General features: G+C 29.3%; 3 protein-coding genes across 6 annotated transcripts; 1 reads left to right on the top strand and 2 right to left on the bottom strand.

The window, feature by feature from the left end:
- Window positions 1-116: 116 nt before the first annotated feature.
- LOC107064111 (uncharacterized) lies at window positions 117-2,892 on the bottom strand. The gene is made up of 3 exons (XM_015316443.2): window positions 2,732-2,892; window positions 760-1,065; window positions 117-393 (listed from the first exon to the last, which is right to left on the bottom strand). The coding sequence occupies exons 1-3, from the start codon at window positions 2,751-2,753 to the stop codon at window positions 335-337; spliced, it is 387 nt and encodes a 128-aa protein (XP_015171929.1). The 5' UTR covers window positions 2,754-2,892; the 3' UTR covers window positions 117-334.
- LOC107064110 (uncharacterized) lies at window positions 2,743-6,923 on the bottom strand. 4 transcript variants are annotated; one of them, XM_089177966.1, is made up of 5 exons: window positions 6,742-6,909; window positions 5,048-5,898; window positions 4,075-4,344; window positions 3,282-3,557; window positions 2,743-2,921 (listed from the first exon to the last, which is right to left on the bottom strand). In XM_089177966.1, the coding sequence occupies exons 2-4, from the start codon at window positions 5,874-5,876 to the stop codon at window positions 3,328-3,330; spliced, it is 1,329 nt and encodes a 442-aa protein (XP_089034092.1). In that variant the 5' UTR covers window positions 5,877-5,898; window positions 6,742-6,909; the 3' UTR covers window positions 2,743-2,921; window positions 3,282-3,327. The 4 variants fall into 4 exon arrangements, with proteins under 4 accessions (XP_089034092.1, XP_015171928.2, XP_089034091.1 ...); XM_015316442.2 differs by lacking the exon at window positions 2,743-2,921 and having other exon boundaries at window positions 3,064-3,557; window positions 6,875-6,923; XM_089177965.1 differs by lacking the exon at window positions 2,743-2,921 and having other exon boundaries at window positions 3,064-3,557.
- A 109-nt stretch (window positions 6,924-7,032) lies between these two features.
- On the top strand, window positions 7,033-19,282 carry LOC107064035 (cilia- and flagella-associated protein 43). Its single transcript, XM_015316285.2, has 17 exons — window positions 7,033-8,047; window positions 8,114-8,285; window positions 8,929-9,188; window positions 9,842-10,181; window positions 10,299-10,644; window positions 10,715-10,995; window positions 13,099-13,203; window positions 13,282-13,356; window positions 13,946-14,211; window positions 14,311-14,871; window positions 15,127-15,427; window positions 15,584-15,945; window positions 16,269-16,453; window positions 16,530-17,128; window positions 17,777-18,196; window positions 18,304-18,405; window positions 18,496-19,282. Exons 1-17 carry the CDS (start codon window positions 8,022-8,024, stop codon window positions 18,826-18,828), a joined length of 4,734 nt encoding a protein of 1,577 aa, XP_015171771.2. The 5' UTR covers window positions 7,033-8,021; the 3' UTR covers window positions 18,829-19,282.
- The last annotated feature ends 1,407 nt before the right edge of the window (window positions 19,283-20,689 follow it).

The raw sequence follows: 20,689 nt of genomic DNA, 5'->3' as shown, positions 1-20,689 counted from the left end.
AAATAGATTCTACATAGCCGCATCGGAAGTTACTTATGACTCGACCTAATATATCTTACCCATAGACGAGCCACATTGATAACTTGTAGATAATATAAAATTTGTATCGTTTCATATTGGAATTATATATTATTTATTTTAGATATACATATTATATGACATAAGTTGATAACTACGAATACATACCGTCAACAAATAATAATGACAGCATTGATGAAATTTATAAAGCTTATAAAGAAGTATAAGCCCAGAAAACAAGTTAAATAGTAATAGTAAATTTAAGGCGTTGGCCAATATTGAAATAAACTAAATGACATGTCCAGTTATCCTTATTTTATGACAATCTTACTCCATTAACTCCTGTACATTCGCCTCTGCTTTTCATAACCAATTCTGTTGATAATGAAAAAAGAAAATAAACTTGTTAGTTTAGTCCAATTATTATGGTGGTTATTAGTAATTAAAATATTTATATAACTTAAAAATCAATTATTTGTATTCAATTCTCAATCTTTTTCTATTTTACTAAATCCTGATTTTCTTAAGGTCTCCTATGTCAGATTTGAATAAGTGTTCACCTTGCAAAAGAGTTATAGTTTATTTTATTAAGAGATTGACTAATTTATTTCTAAAGATTTTTCTTAAACACTTGTTAATAATTACAAGTGAATTAATGGTTTGTCTGTTTATGAAATGTTTTGAACCTTAGAAGAAGAAAACAAAACAACAATAGATAAATAACATTCATAATAAACTCACTCGATCCTGTTTCGCAGTTGTGAACTTCCATATCACATTCAGTACAAAAGTCCCAAGATCTACCATAAGAATCAGAAGGATCGTAAGCACAAATAGGATCATATGGGCCGCAATCTTTAGCACATTCTTTCTTGTTTTTTTTCGCTTCCTTAGCGGCCTTTATAGCATCCTTTACATCTTTAGACGCCGTGGCACTTTCCTTTATTTCTTTCGGCTCTTTTATTTCTTTTAATGAAACTTTCTTCGTATCGTTAGGAAAACCCTCCGTTCGTTCAGTGAACCCGAACAGAATGGTGAATGCAAGTACTGATTAAATAATAACAATATGAGGATATGTAATATGTAATAGATGTGGATATTTCAAAAATAAACATGCAACAAGTAATCTTTTGTTTTTCAACTTGTGACATTGCTTAAAATATGATACTTTCAGTTAATGGTAGTCTTTTCGTATTTTTTTAAAGTATTACATATACCCCAAATGAATGTAGAATATTAAATTTTAACCAGTTAAGTGTCAAATCTTTGAATTGGGGTGATTGGGAAATCGTGAAACGGAAGAGCATGAAACACGATGAAACGGAAATACGTTATAACAAAAAAAACACAGATGTGTGCAGATCACACACGGTAGAAGTAAAACCTTGAAAGAAAATCAAGCTTCGAAATAATTGAATTGTAATACAACGCCATCTATTGAAAGAACGTTAGAGAACCTGGATAACCTCTAAATAAAAATCTTTAAATTAGTAATACAAAAATACATAAAAATAGATAAAAATTGTGCTATGTGCTAAGTTGGAAGAAATCACGCTTGAAATAAAATTAATTTCATTAAGATAAGTTGAGTAGTTTTGGAATTATTAGTGGACAAACATATTGTGACACTGAATTTTTCTATATAGAATTTAATTAATTAATTAATTAATTAATTAATTAATATATAGAATTAAATAATAAAATATTAAATAAGTAAATATAATATATCCTTTTTCTAAAACTCAGGTATCTGTAAACCTTTCTGTAAATTTGAGATATCTTTATCATTGATCAACATAATCATGTAGTTTTCGTTGCAATTAATTCCTTTAGATGTTTCGACAAAGAACAAAACAATTTAAGTCGTATTTTTTAAAGGCATAAAACGTATCATCCATTTTATTATAGGAAACATATATTTTTTGGCATGGATTCACTTTATTTAGGTACAAACAAATTTTTAAAGGACATATCTATTGTGTAAAAATGAAATTGGGTCTTCATTATTTTTTTTTTTTTTTGGTATCTACGTATCTACTTTCAATATACAAAAAGACTTTCATCAATTCAAAGCATCCTATTGGAAACAGGAAAAGATATTAGCGATAAATTTTGTTGTCATAAAATATATTTCGTTAATGTCTTGATATTACGTAAAAGCATTGAAGATGATATATAGCATCGAAAGGAAGAAGAGCTATATGGCCTTAATTCATATCTAGTTTTATTGAATGATTGCTCCTTCATTGAAATCAAGGATCATCTTAGATCGAGATCATCACAACTGCTTTTGTACGGCCTGATTAGTAAAGTCACTTTACTCAAGGACTTTTACTGATCGACTCATTCTTCTTGCCTTTGAGGCACCGTTCACGTGATAAAAGCGATAGAAAACAACCGAGATTAAATGTCAGTAGATAATCATTTTACGAAACGTAATTAAGAAAGAACTTTTGGAATAAAATCGATTGAATAAATTAAATAATATATTATTATTTATTAAAGGAAACTCTATTTTCTAACAGTCTGTAAATCGTTGATTATTTTTACAATTATGTATATGATTTTCAGTTTTTATATGAAATCAATTTTTATTGAAATTAATATCTATTGTAATTAAATTTTATAATTAAATGAATTGAATTATTGCAATACGATATAAGCTTAGCAAAATGCAAAGTTTTTAACAAGCTTCTCTTGTCAATCGACTCACCCAATAAAAAAACTAATTGCATCGTGTTTTCTTTCAATGGAGAGAGTTACTACTTCTCAAAAATAAGATGTTTATTATCCAATTCGGCTTACCGTTCCAGCTCACTTTCAGATGGGTTATTGAAATGAGACTGAGACGACTTTATACTCCGCTACGACATTTATAACCTAATCTCTGGAGTTATCCCCACCTGAAAAAGTTTGAGGTGATCACATCAAGACTGTCATTGAGCCTAACTACGCATAAAGCGTAATATGTAAAATGATATGGGAACGATGATACTTCGTACTTAACTTTGCATTAATTAGTTGCTCAAATAACATCAAAATAAATTCAAGTAAAACTTGACTTTATTTCAGAATGATCTTAGAATTTCTTATTTATTGTTGACAATTAATGAGATCCGAGTGTGTCGGAATTTTATATTATTTTTAACACACACACACACACACACATATACATATAGACGATGATGATCTATTTTATTGTGATTTCATAATAATTAAATAAATACATATAAATAAATAATTGAAAACTATAAATTAGGTACCATTGGCAATGATCAATTTCTTTTCTAACGATCAAGTTATGATTATTCATCGATTTGATAATCGCTTTGATTCAATAATTTCCTTCTCTCTTTCTTCTAATAAGTAACTTTTAAACAACTCTACGTAGTTCTTCCAAGATTCCTTATAAAATAACGCTCTTCGAAGAAGACACATTGTTGTTGTGCAATCCTCAGTGTTTTTAGCTTCATTTAACGTTGTATATTTCTCAACGGAGTTCATTACCATCTCAGTTAAAAGATTTTTGTCTGCGTTTGCTGAAAAAAAAAAAGAAATTAAGAGAAGAAACGAGAAGTTCGATATTACTGAATCGATATAGAATTATGTTAAAGAGGAGTTTAGATACATCTTAATATATATAAATTACGTGTCACGTTGTTTGTCCGCAATGGACTCCTAAACTACTGAACCGATTTTAATCAAATTTTGCAAATTATGTGCAGTTTTATCCAACTTGAAAGATAGGATAGTTTATATCTCAATTTATAATTGCAATATTATTTCTTTATTAACAAAGAGTCATGATTATCTCTGTTAGTTCGATAAGATTCTAACAGATACTATATTACTTTGATTAGCATAACCTTCGTTAACTAGAAAATAAATTCGTAAAACCACAAGATCAAGTATCATAACCGATTGAATTTACAGATTAACTTGTTCAGATTAGCTTGTTAATAATATTATGTAATGAAAAATGAGCGTGACTCATTAATTCGTCGGCGAGTAGAAGAAAAATACTTAGTATTACATTGAAAAAGATTGTAGACTTACACCAAAATAAATTACGACCTTCTTCCTCGGATTCATTTTTATCTGGCTTCTTGATAATCTCTAATTTAGGTATGAAAAGCAACAAACAAATCACGGCGATGAATTTGACAATCATCTTGAAGAGAACCAATTTCAACAGTATCTTTGCTATGGTAAAAGCATTCAATTTCAGAGCAAATGGCCAGGAAAAATCAATCTTAGGAAATTCTATCATAGATGAACTGGGATATCCGTAAGGTGTACCATAATCAATGGCTGAACTATCGTACCCTGAAAAGAAAAAAGAAAAATTCACTGTAATTATGTTTTTAAAAAGAAAAAAAAGTAACACAAGAAACAAATGTTTTTCTACCGTTTGACCGTCCACTAAGATCTAATTAAATTATGGTCTATGTGTTAATGTAATGAAACCGTAAATGTTTATGCTCTTAAAATATGATTCAACATAATAATATAGTATTATATATGACATAGGAGTGCCCTGCCACGCGTTACTGTGGCCTATCTTTCAAGTTGAATGAAACTGCACACAGTGTGCAAAATTTGATTAAAATCGGTTCAGTAGTTTAAGAGTCCATTGCCAACAAACAACGTGACACGTAATTTATATATATATTAAGATAAGCACACACTCAAAAATTCTGTGAGATGTGTAATAATAATAGTTATTTGCTATTAAATACGCGATTATAGAGTTTGAATAACTGTTAATAAGAACAAAATCTTCTATATTAGCTTAACTTATATAGAAGACAATATAAACAAGTTAATAAATTTAACTTGTGCGCCTAAACGCTATGACGTAATTAGAGTGCACTTAAATTTATTCTAATATTCAAATATAATAAATTAACATTTAGACCACAATTCAATCAAAACCGTAAAACGGGAAAGTTTTAGTATCACTTTTTGTTGTAAATCGAAAAGAATTGTAAATAAACAAAAAGTACATCTCATTTCGGTAATACGCTACCTCTCTCCTCACCTTGTTGATGCGACAAGTACGAATTTCCTGCAGGTAACTCATCATATAGTTGAGGATGAGCAGATGCACCGTATTTGTTACTAGGTGGGCCATAAGCGCTTTGAGGTGGACCATAGGTGTTTTGAGGTGGACCATAAGCGCTTTGAGGTGGGCCATAAGTGGTTTGAAGATCACTAAGATAAGTAGAGTAATCTTTAAAGTTTACCGAAGACTGATCAGGCAGCGAGTAACTATCCGAACGTTTAGGGAAAAAGCTGTTAGAACTTGATGGACTATATAAATTTTTTGTCGCCTTTGAGGAACTTCCCAAACCATTTGGAGCACCGTATTCTGTCTCCGGTTTATAAACTGGTCCTTGAATGTACTCTCTTCTGTTTAGTTTCGATCTGACCGGCTTGACATCCACATGTACTACACCTTCCTTTGGATCTTTGCTAGTGTGTGAGTGTTCTAGTGCTTCAAGATAAGTGTCCTTTTTAGGTAAAATTTTGACATTTCTTAAACTGTGTTGATTCCCGATCGATATTGACGTTAAAGGAATTCTTACTTTCTTTATATCTTTATTAATGTTTGGAGTATATGGAATCGAGTATTGTTCTGTTGTTATATCAATGTTAGATAATTGAATTGTTTGATTTTTCGTATCATGATCTTCAGAGTTCCTAGCCTCTGGCATTAAATTCGTTAGAGCGGATACGTTTCTATGATTAGATGGCACAATTTCAGTGTGTTCTAAAGAATTGACCGAGCCAATCAGAAGGTATATAATTCCAACTTTATAATAAATTCTCCATCGTTGTTCTTTTTTTGATAACATTTTGATACTTATTCTGGTTGACCTGTGGAAAGGGAATGTATCAATTGAAATTTGTTTAGCAGAGTAGTTAGTATTAATGTTCCCCTTGTCTTTCCATATTAGTAGGAAGTGGGATAGCAGGAGAATATAAAAGTGTCACGCGTAGGGGAGTCTTTAAGTGACGTTGATGTTTTCTTTCTGAATACAAATTAATTTACTAACCGTTGTGCATAGAAAATAAGTATAGCGGATCTTGTTCTTTTTTTGGAAAATAATTCGAAACAATTATATTTGTATATAGTTATCATATTAAAATAAAAACATGAACACATTTTTGAAAAGATGAAACACTTTAAAAAATAGTATATAATATGATATATATAAATATAGTATATAGTATATATTATTAAATAATATATTTAAATATAGTATATATAGCGTGACTAGAGTTATATAGCATAATATAAAGTACTATTATTTATAATAATCATAATATGAAGTACACTTTTCAGTAAATCAATTTATTTGCAGTGAATCGAAAAATAATAATAATTGAAAATGTATCTGTCCATATTTTATAATCCTAATCACTTGCTTTTTAGATGTATCAATTATGCATAATATAAGGTCAGCTAATAAACGTATTGCGATATTTTTTTAGATGTAAGTAAATAAATGGCAAAAATCACATAGATTAATAGGCTAATGTAATAATTAAAAACTGATGATCAGATGCCACATAAGGAATTATTTATATACAAATTTTTTTTTGTTACATTCTATACTTTCTACGTTTTTATAAATCAAGATTGTTAATCAATTTTGTAGGTATATGTTAGAAATGATTGATCACAAATATCAATGAAAAAATATACAATAATCTCACCCTCGCACAATTATTTTCTTATATCACTCAATTGTTTCCAAAAAAAGATAAATGTGTCCGAGTGAAAAAAATAAAAAAAAATAAAAATAAAAAAACAGAGTGAAAACTAAACTGAATGAAAAAAAAAACTCACAAAAAATACTTCAAAGAGTCATTGTTCACTGCTCGATAAACGGTCGTGAATTAAAAATCATCACGTTCTGTTCGTCTATATAAGTCGGAGACACTTGGTAGGGGTAAAAACGTACCGTTTTATTAGGTTACTGGTTCCATCAGCGTACTTGTTATCGAACTTAAGCAGCTTTGTCATCTTCTATACAGACACATGTTCAAATTTTGTTCTGATTTCATTTTAGAAATGCTATACACGTTGATGTTTTTCCGGTTGTCGAAGGATTTTTGCTTTTATTGCTAAACAGATAAAGGAACGGAAAAAAAAACAAAAAACAAAAAGTTGTTTCTAAAAATAAAAATAAATATATATTCAACATTACACGTGACAATGAGAAAATTCCACTCAAAATTCCGTTCGACGAAAAATTGTTCAGTTGAAAGGTGTTGGTCGATTATTATGTACAGGACGATACTCTCAGTAACGGTCCTACCTATCTGTTGAACCCTCCCACATTTATCGATTCAGTGACATACTTACCTCTATTACTCCCATCATTTTGCAGTACTATTGTTTATAATTTGGATACCATCCGATTTGGTCAATGTTTCTCTTCATTAAGGATTAACAATTCAAATTGAAATATGTATGGCATTTTCAACAAGATTACGAAGTTTCTAGTTTTAAAAGAACATTCACTTAAAAGAAAACTCAAATTCCAAGAATACGTTGATTAAGAGATTTACATTTAAAAACAATTTTTTTTTTTTTAATGTGGTTTTGAAATAGCTTCAATTAAATGTTAAATTTATCACAAATTTTTCATATTTCGGTTATGTTTTGCTGATGGTTTGCCACGGTGTTCTGTTTTTTTCAATACTCTAGAAATTGTAATTTACATAGGTTTAATAAAAATCCATGAACCAGACAGAATCAAATGCTTTGTTCAAGTTGTTTAATTTTATGATGAGTTCATATTATATCTCATTGTTAGATTTTCTTTTTAAAAAGTGTTGTAAATTTCTGTGTAACTTATCCTATTTTAACCTTTTCGTTAATCAATAACGCTCAGTTTAGTTTCTAAGCAACCTATGTATGAGTTTAAATAAGAGAACACTCATCAAAACATTCTCTTTGTGAACTGTCTTGTACAACATAATTGTGAAACATGGATTATTCAATAACAGAAACGAAGTATGTAAATCATTTAATATTATTTTCTAGTGTTTAAGATACTGAAATCTTAATATCTACATTTAGATGGGTAAAATTTGGAAAAATTCGTGATTTCGTGTTCGTTGGAAAAGATGTTCTTGCAACAGCTTCAGGTTTACACGTTCGTTTTTTCAACATGAACACGAGAGATAATAAAATTGAAACATTCAACGATCAAACTAGAGGCTTTGGTGTCTCAACTTTATCAGGACATCCGGTAACAATTTTTTTCTAGTTCCCATTTAGATAAATTATTACCTCTGTTTTATAGCAAATCCATTTACCCATTCGTGTAAAACGGGTTGCATTTCTAATTTGATCGCATTCAAGTCAATCGTTACTGTCCAACTCATTTACGGTTTTTATAGTGATGCACATACCGCCTTCGTATTGAAATTTACCATTTTGAATAACTATTGATTTTAACTAATTTTAATTATGTGAAAAAGTATCTCAATTTAAATAATGAAGAGACAAGTGTAAAATTGATATTTATAAAGATTAATGATCTACTCTTTCTATTGCAATTATCTTTATCAGGAAATTTTGAGTAGTTCTCCCTTTTAAGAAAATTTATAACATGACTCGTTATGATCAAACAATAATACAATATATTACAATTAATATTGGATATAAAAACAACACAGATGGATAATACAGATTCGATTAAAAATCTCATATATAAAAGTATTAGTAATATTATTAGATGATTTACAATGATTCGATAAAATTATTGATTAGATCGAAAATCTTATCGTATAAACGTATTATAATTAATATAATTTTTGTCAAAATTAGTCATTTAAATAAATCGTATGATGACAATATAATTAACAAAATCACGAAACTGACATTTATAGACTATGCCGGTATTCTCCGTGGCAGATAAACATTCTAATCCTACCATAAGAGTATTCACTTATCCAAGAATTCAAAAAATATCATCTTGTATAAACATGGAAGAATCGAACGGGTATTTATCATGTACCTTTGCTGGTACAGATTATCTTTTAGGATTGACAAGTTTTCCAAATTTTCAACTTGTCCTTTGGCTATGGCAAACTGGAGATAAAATATTTGTAATCAAAACCGAACTGAAAGATCTTATTCAAACGATCGCGTAAGTATTCCTTTCAATAATTATTAATAAATAATCAAACTGTGCCTTTAATCTCTTAATATAATATAAATTACGTGTCACGTTGTTTGTCTGCAATGGACTTCTAAACTACTGAACCGATTTTAATCAAATTTTACACACTGTGTGCAGTTTTATCTAACTTGAAAGATAGGATAGTTTATATCTCAATTTATAATCGGTATAAGGTAATTCGTTGACTTAAAGACGTGTGTATCGGACTGATTGTGAGCCACAGTAACGCGTGGTGAGGCACCCCTAGTATATATATATATAGAAATGTTTAATATCTTATTTATTAATTAATTTAATCAAATATAAAAAATATCTATACACATAAATAAAATTAGAGAAGTGAAACCTTCAACAAACTAATTTTCGAGGGAATAATTGTAGGATTTATTTATTATATTGCTACAATATATATGAAAGGGCCTCCCACAACCACCCACCACGGATTGCGAATCACCCCCTGCGAATAACAACAATTCTGTAGCGCCCACAACCATTTTGTATCATCGTAACTATTTTCTGTGGCATTACTATTTTACACTATTTTCTATAACGACACGTATTAGCATAATCATCCGCTTTTTAATAATAATCCTGTCTTGTTTATAATGTTATGTTTCTAGATGTTCACCATTTTCGCCTCACGCAATAGTGCAATTTGCATTAATCTCTGGTAAACTATCTGTTTATCGAATGTGCGTGAGTTCGAAGATAGTTACCTTATATCCGATAAAAATCAAATCTCAGGAAAATAAATTAACCTCTGTTTGCTGGACAATTGATGGTAATCTATTATTTTGCGATGAATTTTGCAAAGTCTGGTCGATGAGTGCTGATGGTTGCAATCAGAACATTCTCATAGAAGGAAATTCAAAATTAAAAGCACACAAGGATCGTTTACCTTTCATCGTTACTTTTAAAGATGGTTTACTTCTCGTGAATACTCGACTAAATGAAATAGCAGTACGTTTTAATTAAAATGTAGTACAATTTCCTATAACGTGAATGATGCATTCTTCAGAATTTGTTTCTGAAGACATTTCTTGAAACAAACTGATCGAGCAAGATTTCTTTTCATAGTTTTATAGGAAATTATTCATTGAAGATTCGATAGAATCATGGCAAAAATTATGGTCTTTAAACAATAAGGAACACTCACTTCCTATTCGTGCAAAATCACATAATCAAAGGGAAAGTGTATTGGTTTATGATGAGAGTGGACGAATCACGGAGATTAATGTTCTAAACGATCATGTTCCGCGTTTAGAAATACTTTATACAGATGACGTTAAATACAAAGAACTTTTAGCGATATCATCACGATCAACTTATTTCGCTGCTATCGATGAATTTCAATATTTAAACATTATTGATCCCTCTACAGGAAATATTGAGACTAAGCTCGCATTGAAATTACACGGTCAAGGTCAGCTCCATTTTATGACATTTTTTAAAATAACATAAATACATCATTATTTTTCTTATATATATTTCAGTCGTTTGTGCAAAGGCTCATCCCAAATTGCCAATCATTTTCACAAGCAGTATTACTGGCAATTGTTTGTTTATTGATGTCTTCACGAATACACCAAAAATTTTAACATGTTTCCATCTGCATACAATATCATTAGATAAAATGAAATTTTCTAGCGAAGGAAAATTGTTAGGAGTCGCAAATTCTCATGATGGACGTATTTTTATCATTGGCAAAAATTTAAACAAGGGTGACTCGAGCTTCGTCGGAATATTCATGAACAAAAATCAAATAAATGACTATGTAATAATAAATACTCATTCGTATATACCAGCTGTCTTAAAAGTTCTTGATCAAACGAAAAGAAGTGTTAAAAGGAGGTTATTTACTACAAAAAAATATCATGCGGGCAGATCACACGTGCTAGACGTGAAACCTTCGAAAAACTAAGTTTAGAAAGAATGAGAGAAAGTAGTGAGGTTTTTTCCGAAAAGTAGTGAGGTTTTTTCTCAAGCAACGCAAGTTATCTAATATCAGTCATTTATTATGTTTCTAATAATTTTTGTAATTAACCTTCTATAGTCCTGGGTAACTTAAAAGTCACATCATCTGATACATCTAGGTTTGAATACGTTTAATTGAATGTTTTTTTTCTAAATTTGCAAAGTAAGTTTTAACAAGTAAGTTTCTCTATGGTGGTTATCAATTCTAACTTAAGGGGACCTTCTACTCTGAGCACCTAAAAAAAAGGCTATTTTCGCGAATTTTTTCCAAGAAAACTATAAAAGATATCGATCTAAAAGTTGTTGGGTTTGTTAAATTGAGTCTTAAACTATATAAATGAATTTTTATTTTTTCATTTTAATTAATTTTTTATTGCAAAAACAGTAGTATAAAAAAACACCTTAAAACTTTAGTGCTTTGGTAGCTCCATCAGAACTTGAGAATGGCTTACCTGAAACATTTATTATCGGCCCATTACCGGCATTTATTATCGGCCCATTACCGGCATTTATTATCGGCCCATTACCGACATTTATTATCGGCCCATTACCGGCATTTATTATCGGCCCATTACCGGCATTTATTATTGGCCCATTACCGGCATTTATTATCGGCCCATTACCGGCACTTATTATCGGCCCATTACCGGCATTTATTATCGGCCCATTACCGGCATTTATTATCGGCCCATTACCGGCACTTATTATCGGCCCATTACCGGCATTTATTATCGGCCCATTACCGGCATTTATTATCGGCCCATTACCGGCATTTATTATCGGCCCATTACCGGCATTTATTATCGGCCCATTACCGGCATTTATTATCGGCCCATTACCGGCATTTATTATCGGCCCATTACCGGCATTTATTATCGGCCCATTACCGGCACTTATTATCGGCCCATTACCGGCATTTATTATCGGCCCATTACCGGCATTTATTATCGGCCCATTACCGGCATTTATTATCGGCCCATTACCGGCATTTATTATCGGCCCATTACCGGCATTTATTATCGGCCCATTACCGGCATTTATTATCGGCCCATTACCGGCATTTATTATCGGCCCATTACCGGCATTTATTATCGGCCCATTACCGGCCTTTATTATCGGCCCATTACCGGCATTTATTATCGGCCCATTACCGGCATTTATTATCGGCCCATTAATGGTAGTTGATCATTGGCCGATTAATGGGCCCAGCAATGGGCCACGTTTTATTCAAATTATTAGCCCATTAACATCATCATAATTTAATAATCTATATATCATCATCTTCAGACAGTTATATATTTCTCTATGTCTGATCCCCCGAAAAATATACCTGACAATACGAAGGATTATACAGATTACAATAAAAAAAACTGCTTGAATAAACATTGAAAGAGAAAGGGATTGAACAAGATAAGAGTCGTCCGTGCGCGCCGAACGCTCAGGAAAGCGGTCCGAGGTAGTTACGTTCAGGTACCAAAAATGTAGTTAGAGACATCGGATCTTTTTGAAATTTTAACACAATATTTCTACATATATATACATTCGAAAAATGATAAAAAAAAAAAAAAATAAATTTTTTTAAATTGCAGAGTAGAAGGTCCCCTTAACATATTGGAATAAGTGTTTCTAATATTTTTTGAAGTGAAAACTTCTTTATAATGGGTGTGATTTGAAAAAATTTAACCGAGCGGTACTCGGCTATGTATTCGAATCTTCGATTAATTCGAAGATCAGTAATTGCAAGTTCTCCTGAAGGAATACTTAGCGCGGCCATTAAAATTATTTGCTTGACTTTTCAGAAATTTATTCTTTTCTCAAATCACTTTTCGGTTGATTAATAACTTTTGAAACATCCAGTATGATTTTATTGTAAGATTTCAATTTAATTAGTCATATTTCACAGATAGCCGATTTTCTTATTTACGATCAAACAAATGATACCATTAAAATATTAATCCTTTTAATCACAAATAAGAGTGTTATGACAGGAAATAAATTGATTTTGTATGTATGTAAACTTAGAAACATTCTCGACAAGAAAATAGAATGTGTAATAGATCTACTAAATTCTTTTAAATCTTTACAGTATGGTTCAAACCGAAACATTGATATTATAGGTATACCATACTTGTCTAAACAATTACATAGAATGGAAATAAAGGTATAATAAGAGTATGTGGGCTAAATTATACAGAACATTACCAACTTTCAATAATGTAAAACTGAGTACATTTAATTTGTATTATTATTATTTTATTTCTTTTTTCACTATTATTTCTTACCAGGGCTATAAGTTGGCTAGACAGGACCTTGTCAAGTAGAATCTTGCTCCTATGCATTGAAAAAGGTTCGGACAATTTTGCAAGTTTTCAAAATGATTGCTTGTTGTATTTTCTTGTGTATGTTTAGTGTTGTGAGGTGGTTTACAAAGGTGTTGGGTGTGATTTCTGTTGAAGATATTATTAGTAGTACTGTCAGGACCTTCTTTTGTTTCCATAGTCTTTGTACTTCTTGTGTACCTGGTGGGATTGGTATTTGCGACAATGAATTTTCGAGTTCTTGATTCCAGTTAATAACAATAATAATAATTGAATTGGTTAATTTTTTCTAACAATAAATACTACAAAATTATCTAACTGATTTATATAAAAAAAAAGGTCATTTTAAGGGTTGATATTATTCTGTATAACGTAGCCCCCATTTGTAAATAGAAATGAATTGATTTTTCAAGTCATAAATAATTGTTTCAGAATAATTTTAACAATGTCACACTCACAGAAGCATTACCAACGATGCATGAATTAAAAGATATTCAAGTAGACATCAATTGTGATAGTCTTATAACTTTTGGATACGATGGTCTTATCGTGATAAGAAATAATACAAATCTTCGAATGATCTATGCTATTTTTATGGCTCATCATCGAAATGAAAATGGTATCAGATCAGTGAAAATAATTAACGAGACTGTTATATCGCTCGGAAAAAACGGCGATCTGATAGCCAACAAATTATGGTACCACATATACAAACGTATCATTTTATTTACGTAGTTCTTATCTCAGTTATTGATTTTTTATTATTGATTTTCTTGTTTTTTTTCTTCTTCTTCTAGTCGCCGTTACGTGCAATGGAAAACAGTCTCCATCAAAGCTGATTCACGATTTTTCAATTCGTTTAATTTTATTTTCGAATCAATCAAATTGTATGACAAAGGATTAGACACGTATTTAGAAAATATTCAAAAATTACAATGGGAAAATGAAATGAACGAAGAAACGTTTACTCGACGTACAATTTTCTTGGAATTGAATAAACTAAAAAGCAAAATTAAGGAATTGCTTGATTTAAACGAGAAAGAAACAATTCTTAGACGTTTGCCAATTTCGTCATACGATTTGGATGAGGAGTATAGAAAGTATCGAATTAAAATGGCTGATTTAAAACGAAACGAATTGAAACAACGTTACAATGAAGAAATCGAAGCACGGAATAAAGTTTGTCAATATTTGAGAACAATATTTTGGGATCCTGAACGCGTCCATGCTTGCTGTCTTAAATCAATATTTGGTGAAATCATTGTTCAAAATTATCCTTGGGGTATAGTCAACGTCGAAATAGATGATTTTCGAATGTTTGAAGGATACTCGATAGAAATACTTGATATCGTTTCCAGGTGATATCATTTTTACTTGTTTACAAAAAAAAAAATATTTGAAAAGGGTACACAGGATGTTAGGTGAAAGGTTTAATTGTAATCAAGACTCAATGTGAGTTTGACTTCGAATATAATAATTAATTCATATTATATGAATATATAAAGTGTTTCGAGTGTAAAGAGTTAAATTACATTCTATAATTTGTTCCTGTACCCTTCATTTATTTAACGATTCTAAATTTGTTTTAATATTGCAATATTTGTATTGACTAGGTTAAACGAATACAAAACTTCCGAAAATATTCTTTCAAATAAAGAAGATAAAAATACTATTAAACAAGAAACAACAACAACAACAACAACAAATAACATGAAACAGGAAACAAATGCAATAGATCGATTTTACGAATCGGTAACAGATGACGAAAGATTACTTTTATCAGGAACAAGTACTCATAATTGGATTATTAACAATACACTTAACTTTATTCATCAGTTAAAACGATCGCAAGATTTATTACTCAATGAATTCAATAAAAGTAGTTTATTTAGAAATCGGGAATATTTGTTGATGGTAAGTAGTAGAGTTTTTATTATTTAACTAATCAAGTATCTTAATTATCTAATCAAGTATCTTATATCGAAGTTCGATGGAATGATATATCGAAGTTCGATAGTGAAATCAATTATGTTTATTTTATATTAATGAAAATGAAATTTTTCTATATAGAATCATTTCAACGAATGTTTTAATAAAATGAGATTATTGAAGAAACGAAAAATGGAAGCAGGGAGAGTATACGAAGAAAGATTAAAACATTGTATCTCTGAGATAGACATCATGTTCGAAAATAAGTACACGATTGAATCTGTGACATTACCAGTCTGGCATTATTCCGAAATACCGGATTATGTCATTACAATTGAGGACAAAGAGATTTTGACAATACCCTATGTTCATCCAAAAAAAGAATCATCTTCCAACGATGAATATAAAAATATGAATGGCTGTAATTCACAATTGTATTCGAATGATTATGATCTGTACGAGGAAGCTCTTGAAAAGATGATGGATGGTGTCTTAGAACTTAAGTACGCATTATAGTCTAATTGTAATAAGAGCCACACACAATGGCTGACAAACTGAATTTAATTAACCAAATTCCAAATTTCGTTCAGTCCATCACTTATACCTACTATACGAGGTCTGTCCCAAAAGTATCCTACCTACATACCTTCATATTTCTCTTCTGAAGTTACTCTTCGTCGTCTGACTTATGACATTCTTTAAAGTAGTCCCCATTTGATTGAATAACACGCTCCTAAAAAAAAGCAGTCCTGGTACTCGTTTTTTGATATTGATATATTGTCTGATAGCCAAAATACTAATTGATTTATTTATAAAACATTTTCAGATGGGAAGATGAGATAAAAAAAGATATTCCGAAGCCTGTTTGTCTGATAAAAAACAAATCACCCTCCAAATATACTCCAAAAGATATAAAAGCTATAGAATCGTATAAAAGTAAAATGGAACGTTTGCAATTAGATCGACAAAAATACAAATCAATTTTGGAAGCTGAAATGATTGAAATAAATGGTGAGTAATTATGTATAATCAATAATTATCTCTAAATCAATCTTCAACAAATCCATTAATTGATTGATTCATTTAGATAAAATAACAAAATGCTTTATGTCATTTGATGAGAAGTTGAAAAATTTCCAAACGAAAAAAATTGCTGTAGATTCCTCGATTCTTCAAGAAAAACTTTTAAGACTTCGTGAGACGCAAAGAATTCATCATATATGCGACGAACTTATTCAAATCACTCATTTCAAAGAAAATACAATTGCAAAAGATGCAGAAAAGGTGCAAGAACTTGCGCAAGATTGTTTATCTTTTGAAACAATTGTTAAGGAGTTGAAAAATCGATATGAAAATTTGATAAAGCGTGAGAAAGCCCTCGAAGGAAAGTTTCGCGGTGAATTTGGTGACCTTAAGCAACTAATAATCGAACACTTGTTTAAACATTACAAAAAAAGACCGAAGATTGCTTATTTTACTTTCACATCTGTAATGTACCTAACGGAATTAGAAAAGTGTGTGATTGGGAATGACAAATCTGAAATATTACCGATTGAATATTCGAATTTTCTACGAAATCTTCAGTCTCTTGATTTGATACCAAAAAATGTCTCTACGTTGATAGACGATGCTCATTGGAGAACGATGTGTAGATTAAGAAGATTGAAAATTGAAATTGAAATAAAGGTAAGATTAAAATTTCTTTATTAAGTTGATATTAAATTGATACAAAAATAATACACTATTACAAAATGTGAAACAATAATACGAAATGTGATTTGTCGTGGAATGCCCTATATATTTATAAATATTTAAATGTAATATAAAATTGTATAGATATAGAATAAAATTCTATGTTTTTTTCTTTTATAATAATGGCAAATTCTTCATAAAATAAAAGCAAGTATCTTTTGTCTGATATATTTATCTGTCTCAAATTAAAAAAAAAAAGGATTATGAGTTATATCGTAATTATTAAAAACCGTAATTGCTGTATTTCTGCAACACTCCAATATAATAGTATCGATTCATTTAAATCAGTATTTTTCAAATGATTTTATTTTTATTCAAATTTTATGGATAAAATTAATATACATATAAAATAAAATTATTGAATTTTTCAATTATTCAAGCCAAATTATACAATGTTTGCTACTTCATCTTTATTTATCTAAATGTTAAATCGTTATTTCAAAATTCGTCAGATTTCTTAAATTGAAAGGAATGTTGCTACAAACAAAAAAAACCGGTTATAGGTTAAAAAGAAGTTTGAAATGATAATATCAATATGGGTAACAAACAATGTTATGTGAACGAGTTCGTTAAATATTAAAGGTCAGATGTTGCATCGTGGAATTAGTCGAAGCTGAACAAACTTTGATCTTTTATCAAAGAAAAAAACAAACTGCGCAGAGCGAGTTTAATCGATTAAAAGCAGAATTGGATAAAAGAGAAAAAGAATTTGATCGATTTGTCGAGGATAAGGAGATACAGCTTGTAATGAAGATGGGACAAGTTGAAGTACCACTTGGAGGTCGAGGTTTCGAAGATTTTGCAGATGTCGTGTTGATATCAAAACAAGCATTTCTTTCAACGAATGAAGGAATCGAAAAAGCAGACAAACAAAAATTAACGGCTATGAAGGAGTCCGTCGATTTACGAAAGAAAATATCTCATCAAAAATGGCGACACGAGTGTTTACGGCACACATTGAAGTATCTACATGAGGAATTAACAAATCTTCGTAAAATCAAAGTGAGCAAGCAAGTATATCTTTAAAAGTAACGATCAAACTGAATCAACATATATGTGTGTATCTCGATACAATCTCAGTGCTATTATTTCTTCATCTTATTATTTAGATAACGAAAGACTTACAAAAATACTTGGGGAAACTCCCGATTGTGAAAAATCCAAGAAATGAATACGAAGATATAGAACAGTATTCACGTGCCACATCAGACGTGAGTATTTCAGAATTGAACTTTGCTATTCGTTGATTCAGTATTCAGATAAAATTAAATAATAATAAATAACAAATACAAAAATTGCAGCGATATGAAAAATTACTGGAGATTGAAAAAAATCGTCTTGACAAAATTACTAATAATATAGAATATTGGCGAATGAGAAACATCGAATTGACGAAAAAAATCGAAAATATGAAATTAAAAAATCGAAAATTATTTTCACAAACGTTAGAGCCCTTGAGAAAGAAGAATAATAAATTTTGTAGAAATAAACATGTCGTCATTAGAAAAAGAACTGAACTCGATAGAAAGATAAAAGAAAATTATGACGAGCTATTGATGTTACATTCTCGATTAGAATCATTAAGACTTCGAATTTATCCGACTCTACGATTCAATAAATTACACTTTGTATAAAAATTGGACATATTTCTTATCACTTTGGTATATTAACAATAATTAATATAATCGTAAAAAAAAAATAAAATATGTTTTTCCCAAAGATTATACTGACCTGTGTAAATATTGTATAATCGGAATTACCACTTTTATCTCGTTGAGGTCAATCGAAGAGTTATCGCTATTTTTTTACTGAATACAAATTTAACTAAAAACACAAAAATTACTAACTTATCGATACAAATGTTAATGTTTTTCTAGTATTTTTCCCCAGAAATAGAAAATAACTGTTTTATCTTTGAATAAGTAATAATAACAAAAACAGATGCGTCTGAGTTGATTTTTTTCATTTGAATAACTTTCATTTATTTATAGGTTATTATGTCTTATTATGAAATCTTATTAGAATCAAATAAAATAAAGAAGACGAGATTATGCATTTATTATTAATAATAATAATAATAATAATAATAATAATAATCAAATTATTTAGACGTACGAATGAAAACCGGTTTATAATGGCAAGGAGGAGAGTAAAATAAAAAAACAAAATTTTCTTTTACTAAAGGAAAGGAAGGACATGAGTTTATTGCACTTATATTGCTGGCTCTTCAAGTAAGAAAATAAAGGAACAGAGAAAGAATAAAAGTCCAACAAGTAATCGAATCAAAAGAATAAGTTATTCGAGATTTATATATTTTTGTTTTTTTTTTTATGTAAGTTGATTCTTAACACACTGTTCAGTAATTATTATATACAAAAAGCATTTGTATAATTGTATTCAAATGATTAAAATTCTGCAAAATTTAGGTATTCATTACAGAATAAAATAATATTAAAATAAAAACTTATACAATTGATACTTTCACAATTACATAATTAATACCTTGTTGATCAACTATAATACAAGAATCTAATATATTTCAAAATAGGTATTATTGAATACTATTAATACTATTATTATTACTTAATCATAAATACTTATTTTGAAATAGTATTACTAATACTATTAGTAATACTATTATAGTAGTATTACTAATACTACTTCAAAATAGGTATATTTATGATTAAGTTTAAATAATACAATTTTTCAAAATTATTAATATCCAAATTGAAGTAATTACAATAAATAATAATATAATAACGATTTATACAATTTTATAATAATAAATATTTAATTAGGACATTTTTAATCGATTAATATATACAAAAATAAAAATGGATAATTGAATTAAATTTCACAAATTTGTAAAAAGTTCTTAAATATAAAATGTAAGTAAAAGCTCTCCAACATAAAAAAATATAATAATAACTACTTATACAACATTGTATATTTAAATAATTACATAACTTTCTTAGATATATACAATCACGAGTATATTTATCATCGGTCCATGTAACAACAGCCAAGAGTAATGAGTTTGTGCTTGTGTATACTTTTATAAGTAGTTAAAAATAATCTTATTTTTATATTTATTGTTTATTATATAACACTTATAAGGAAAATTACAAAAGAAATGTTCGTAGAAACGCGATGAAAAAAAGAAAAAGAAAAAAAATAGTAATAGATATAAACTGAAATGAAATAAAACACGATGATAACATAGATATGTACTATATACGTTTAACATGACCACTAATACACATGCTGTATAAAAATTCTAACTGCGTATCGTATTGAAGGAGAAAAACTCGTTTTTAGATCTTCGATGAACCACACCTTGAGTCTCACCTTGAATTATATGTCTCGCTTTATTAAAAAAACAAAAGAAATAAATAATCATATATATGTCTGTTTATGTGTCTGCCTGAATTTAAATGAATAAATATGATGTTAAAAAACAAATAAATATCTCAAAAATCATCCGCATAAATATTA

This window comes from Polistes dominula, unplaced genomic scaffold (genome assembly GCF_049000335.1).
Source record: "Polistes dominula isolate Pdom_NZ unplaced genomic scaffold, Pdom_raw_medaka contig_77, whole genome shotgun sequence".
Classification (NCBI taxonomy): domain Eukaryota; kingdom Metazoa; phylum Arthropoda; class Insecta; order Hymenoptera; family Vespidae; genus Polistes; species Polistes dominula.
The sequence above is the reverse complement of the archived record's forward strand: the minus strand, read 5'-3'. Positions and strand labels throughout refer to the sequence as shown.

Coding starts and splice junctions, on each gene's coding strand:
- LOC107064035 (XM_015316285.2), top strand. CDS start 8,022: ATGGATTATTCAATAACAGAAACGAA. Junction 8,286..8,928: donor CAACTTTATCAGGACATCCG/GTAACAATTTTT, acceptor TGACATTTATAG/ACTATGCCGGTATTCTCCGT. Junction 10,182..10,298: donor CTCGACTAAATGAAATAGCA/GTACGTTTTAAT, acceptor TTCTTTTCATAG/TTTTATAGGAAATTATTCAT.
- LOC107064110 (XM_015316442.2), bottom strand. CDS start 5,876: ATGTTATCAAAAAAAGAACAACGATGGAGAATTTATTATAAAGTTGGA. Junction 4,345..5,047: donor TCAACAAGGTGAGGAGAGAG/GTAGCGTATTAC, acceptor TTTTCTTTTCAG/GGTACGATAGTTCAGCCATT. Junction 3,558..4,074: donor AGGTCGTAATTTATTTTGGT/GTAAGTCTACAA, acceptor TTTTTTTTTCAG/CAAACGCAGACAAAAATCTT.
- LOC107064111 (XM_015316443.2), bottom strand. CDS start 2,753: ATGCAATTAGTTTTTTTATTGG. Junction 1,066..2,731: donor GCAATTAGTTTTTTTATTGG/GTGAGTCGATTG, acceptor TTATTTAATCAG/TACTTGCATTCACCATTCTG. Junction 394..759: donor CAACTGCGAAACAGGATCGA/GTGAGTTTATTA, acceptor CATTATCAACAG/AATTGGTTATGAAAAGCAGA.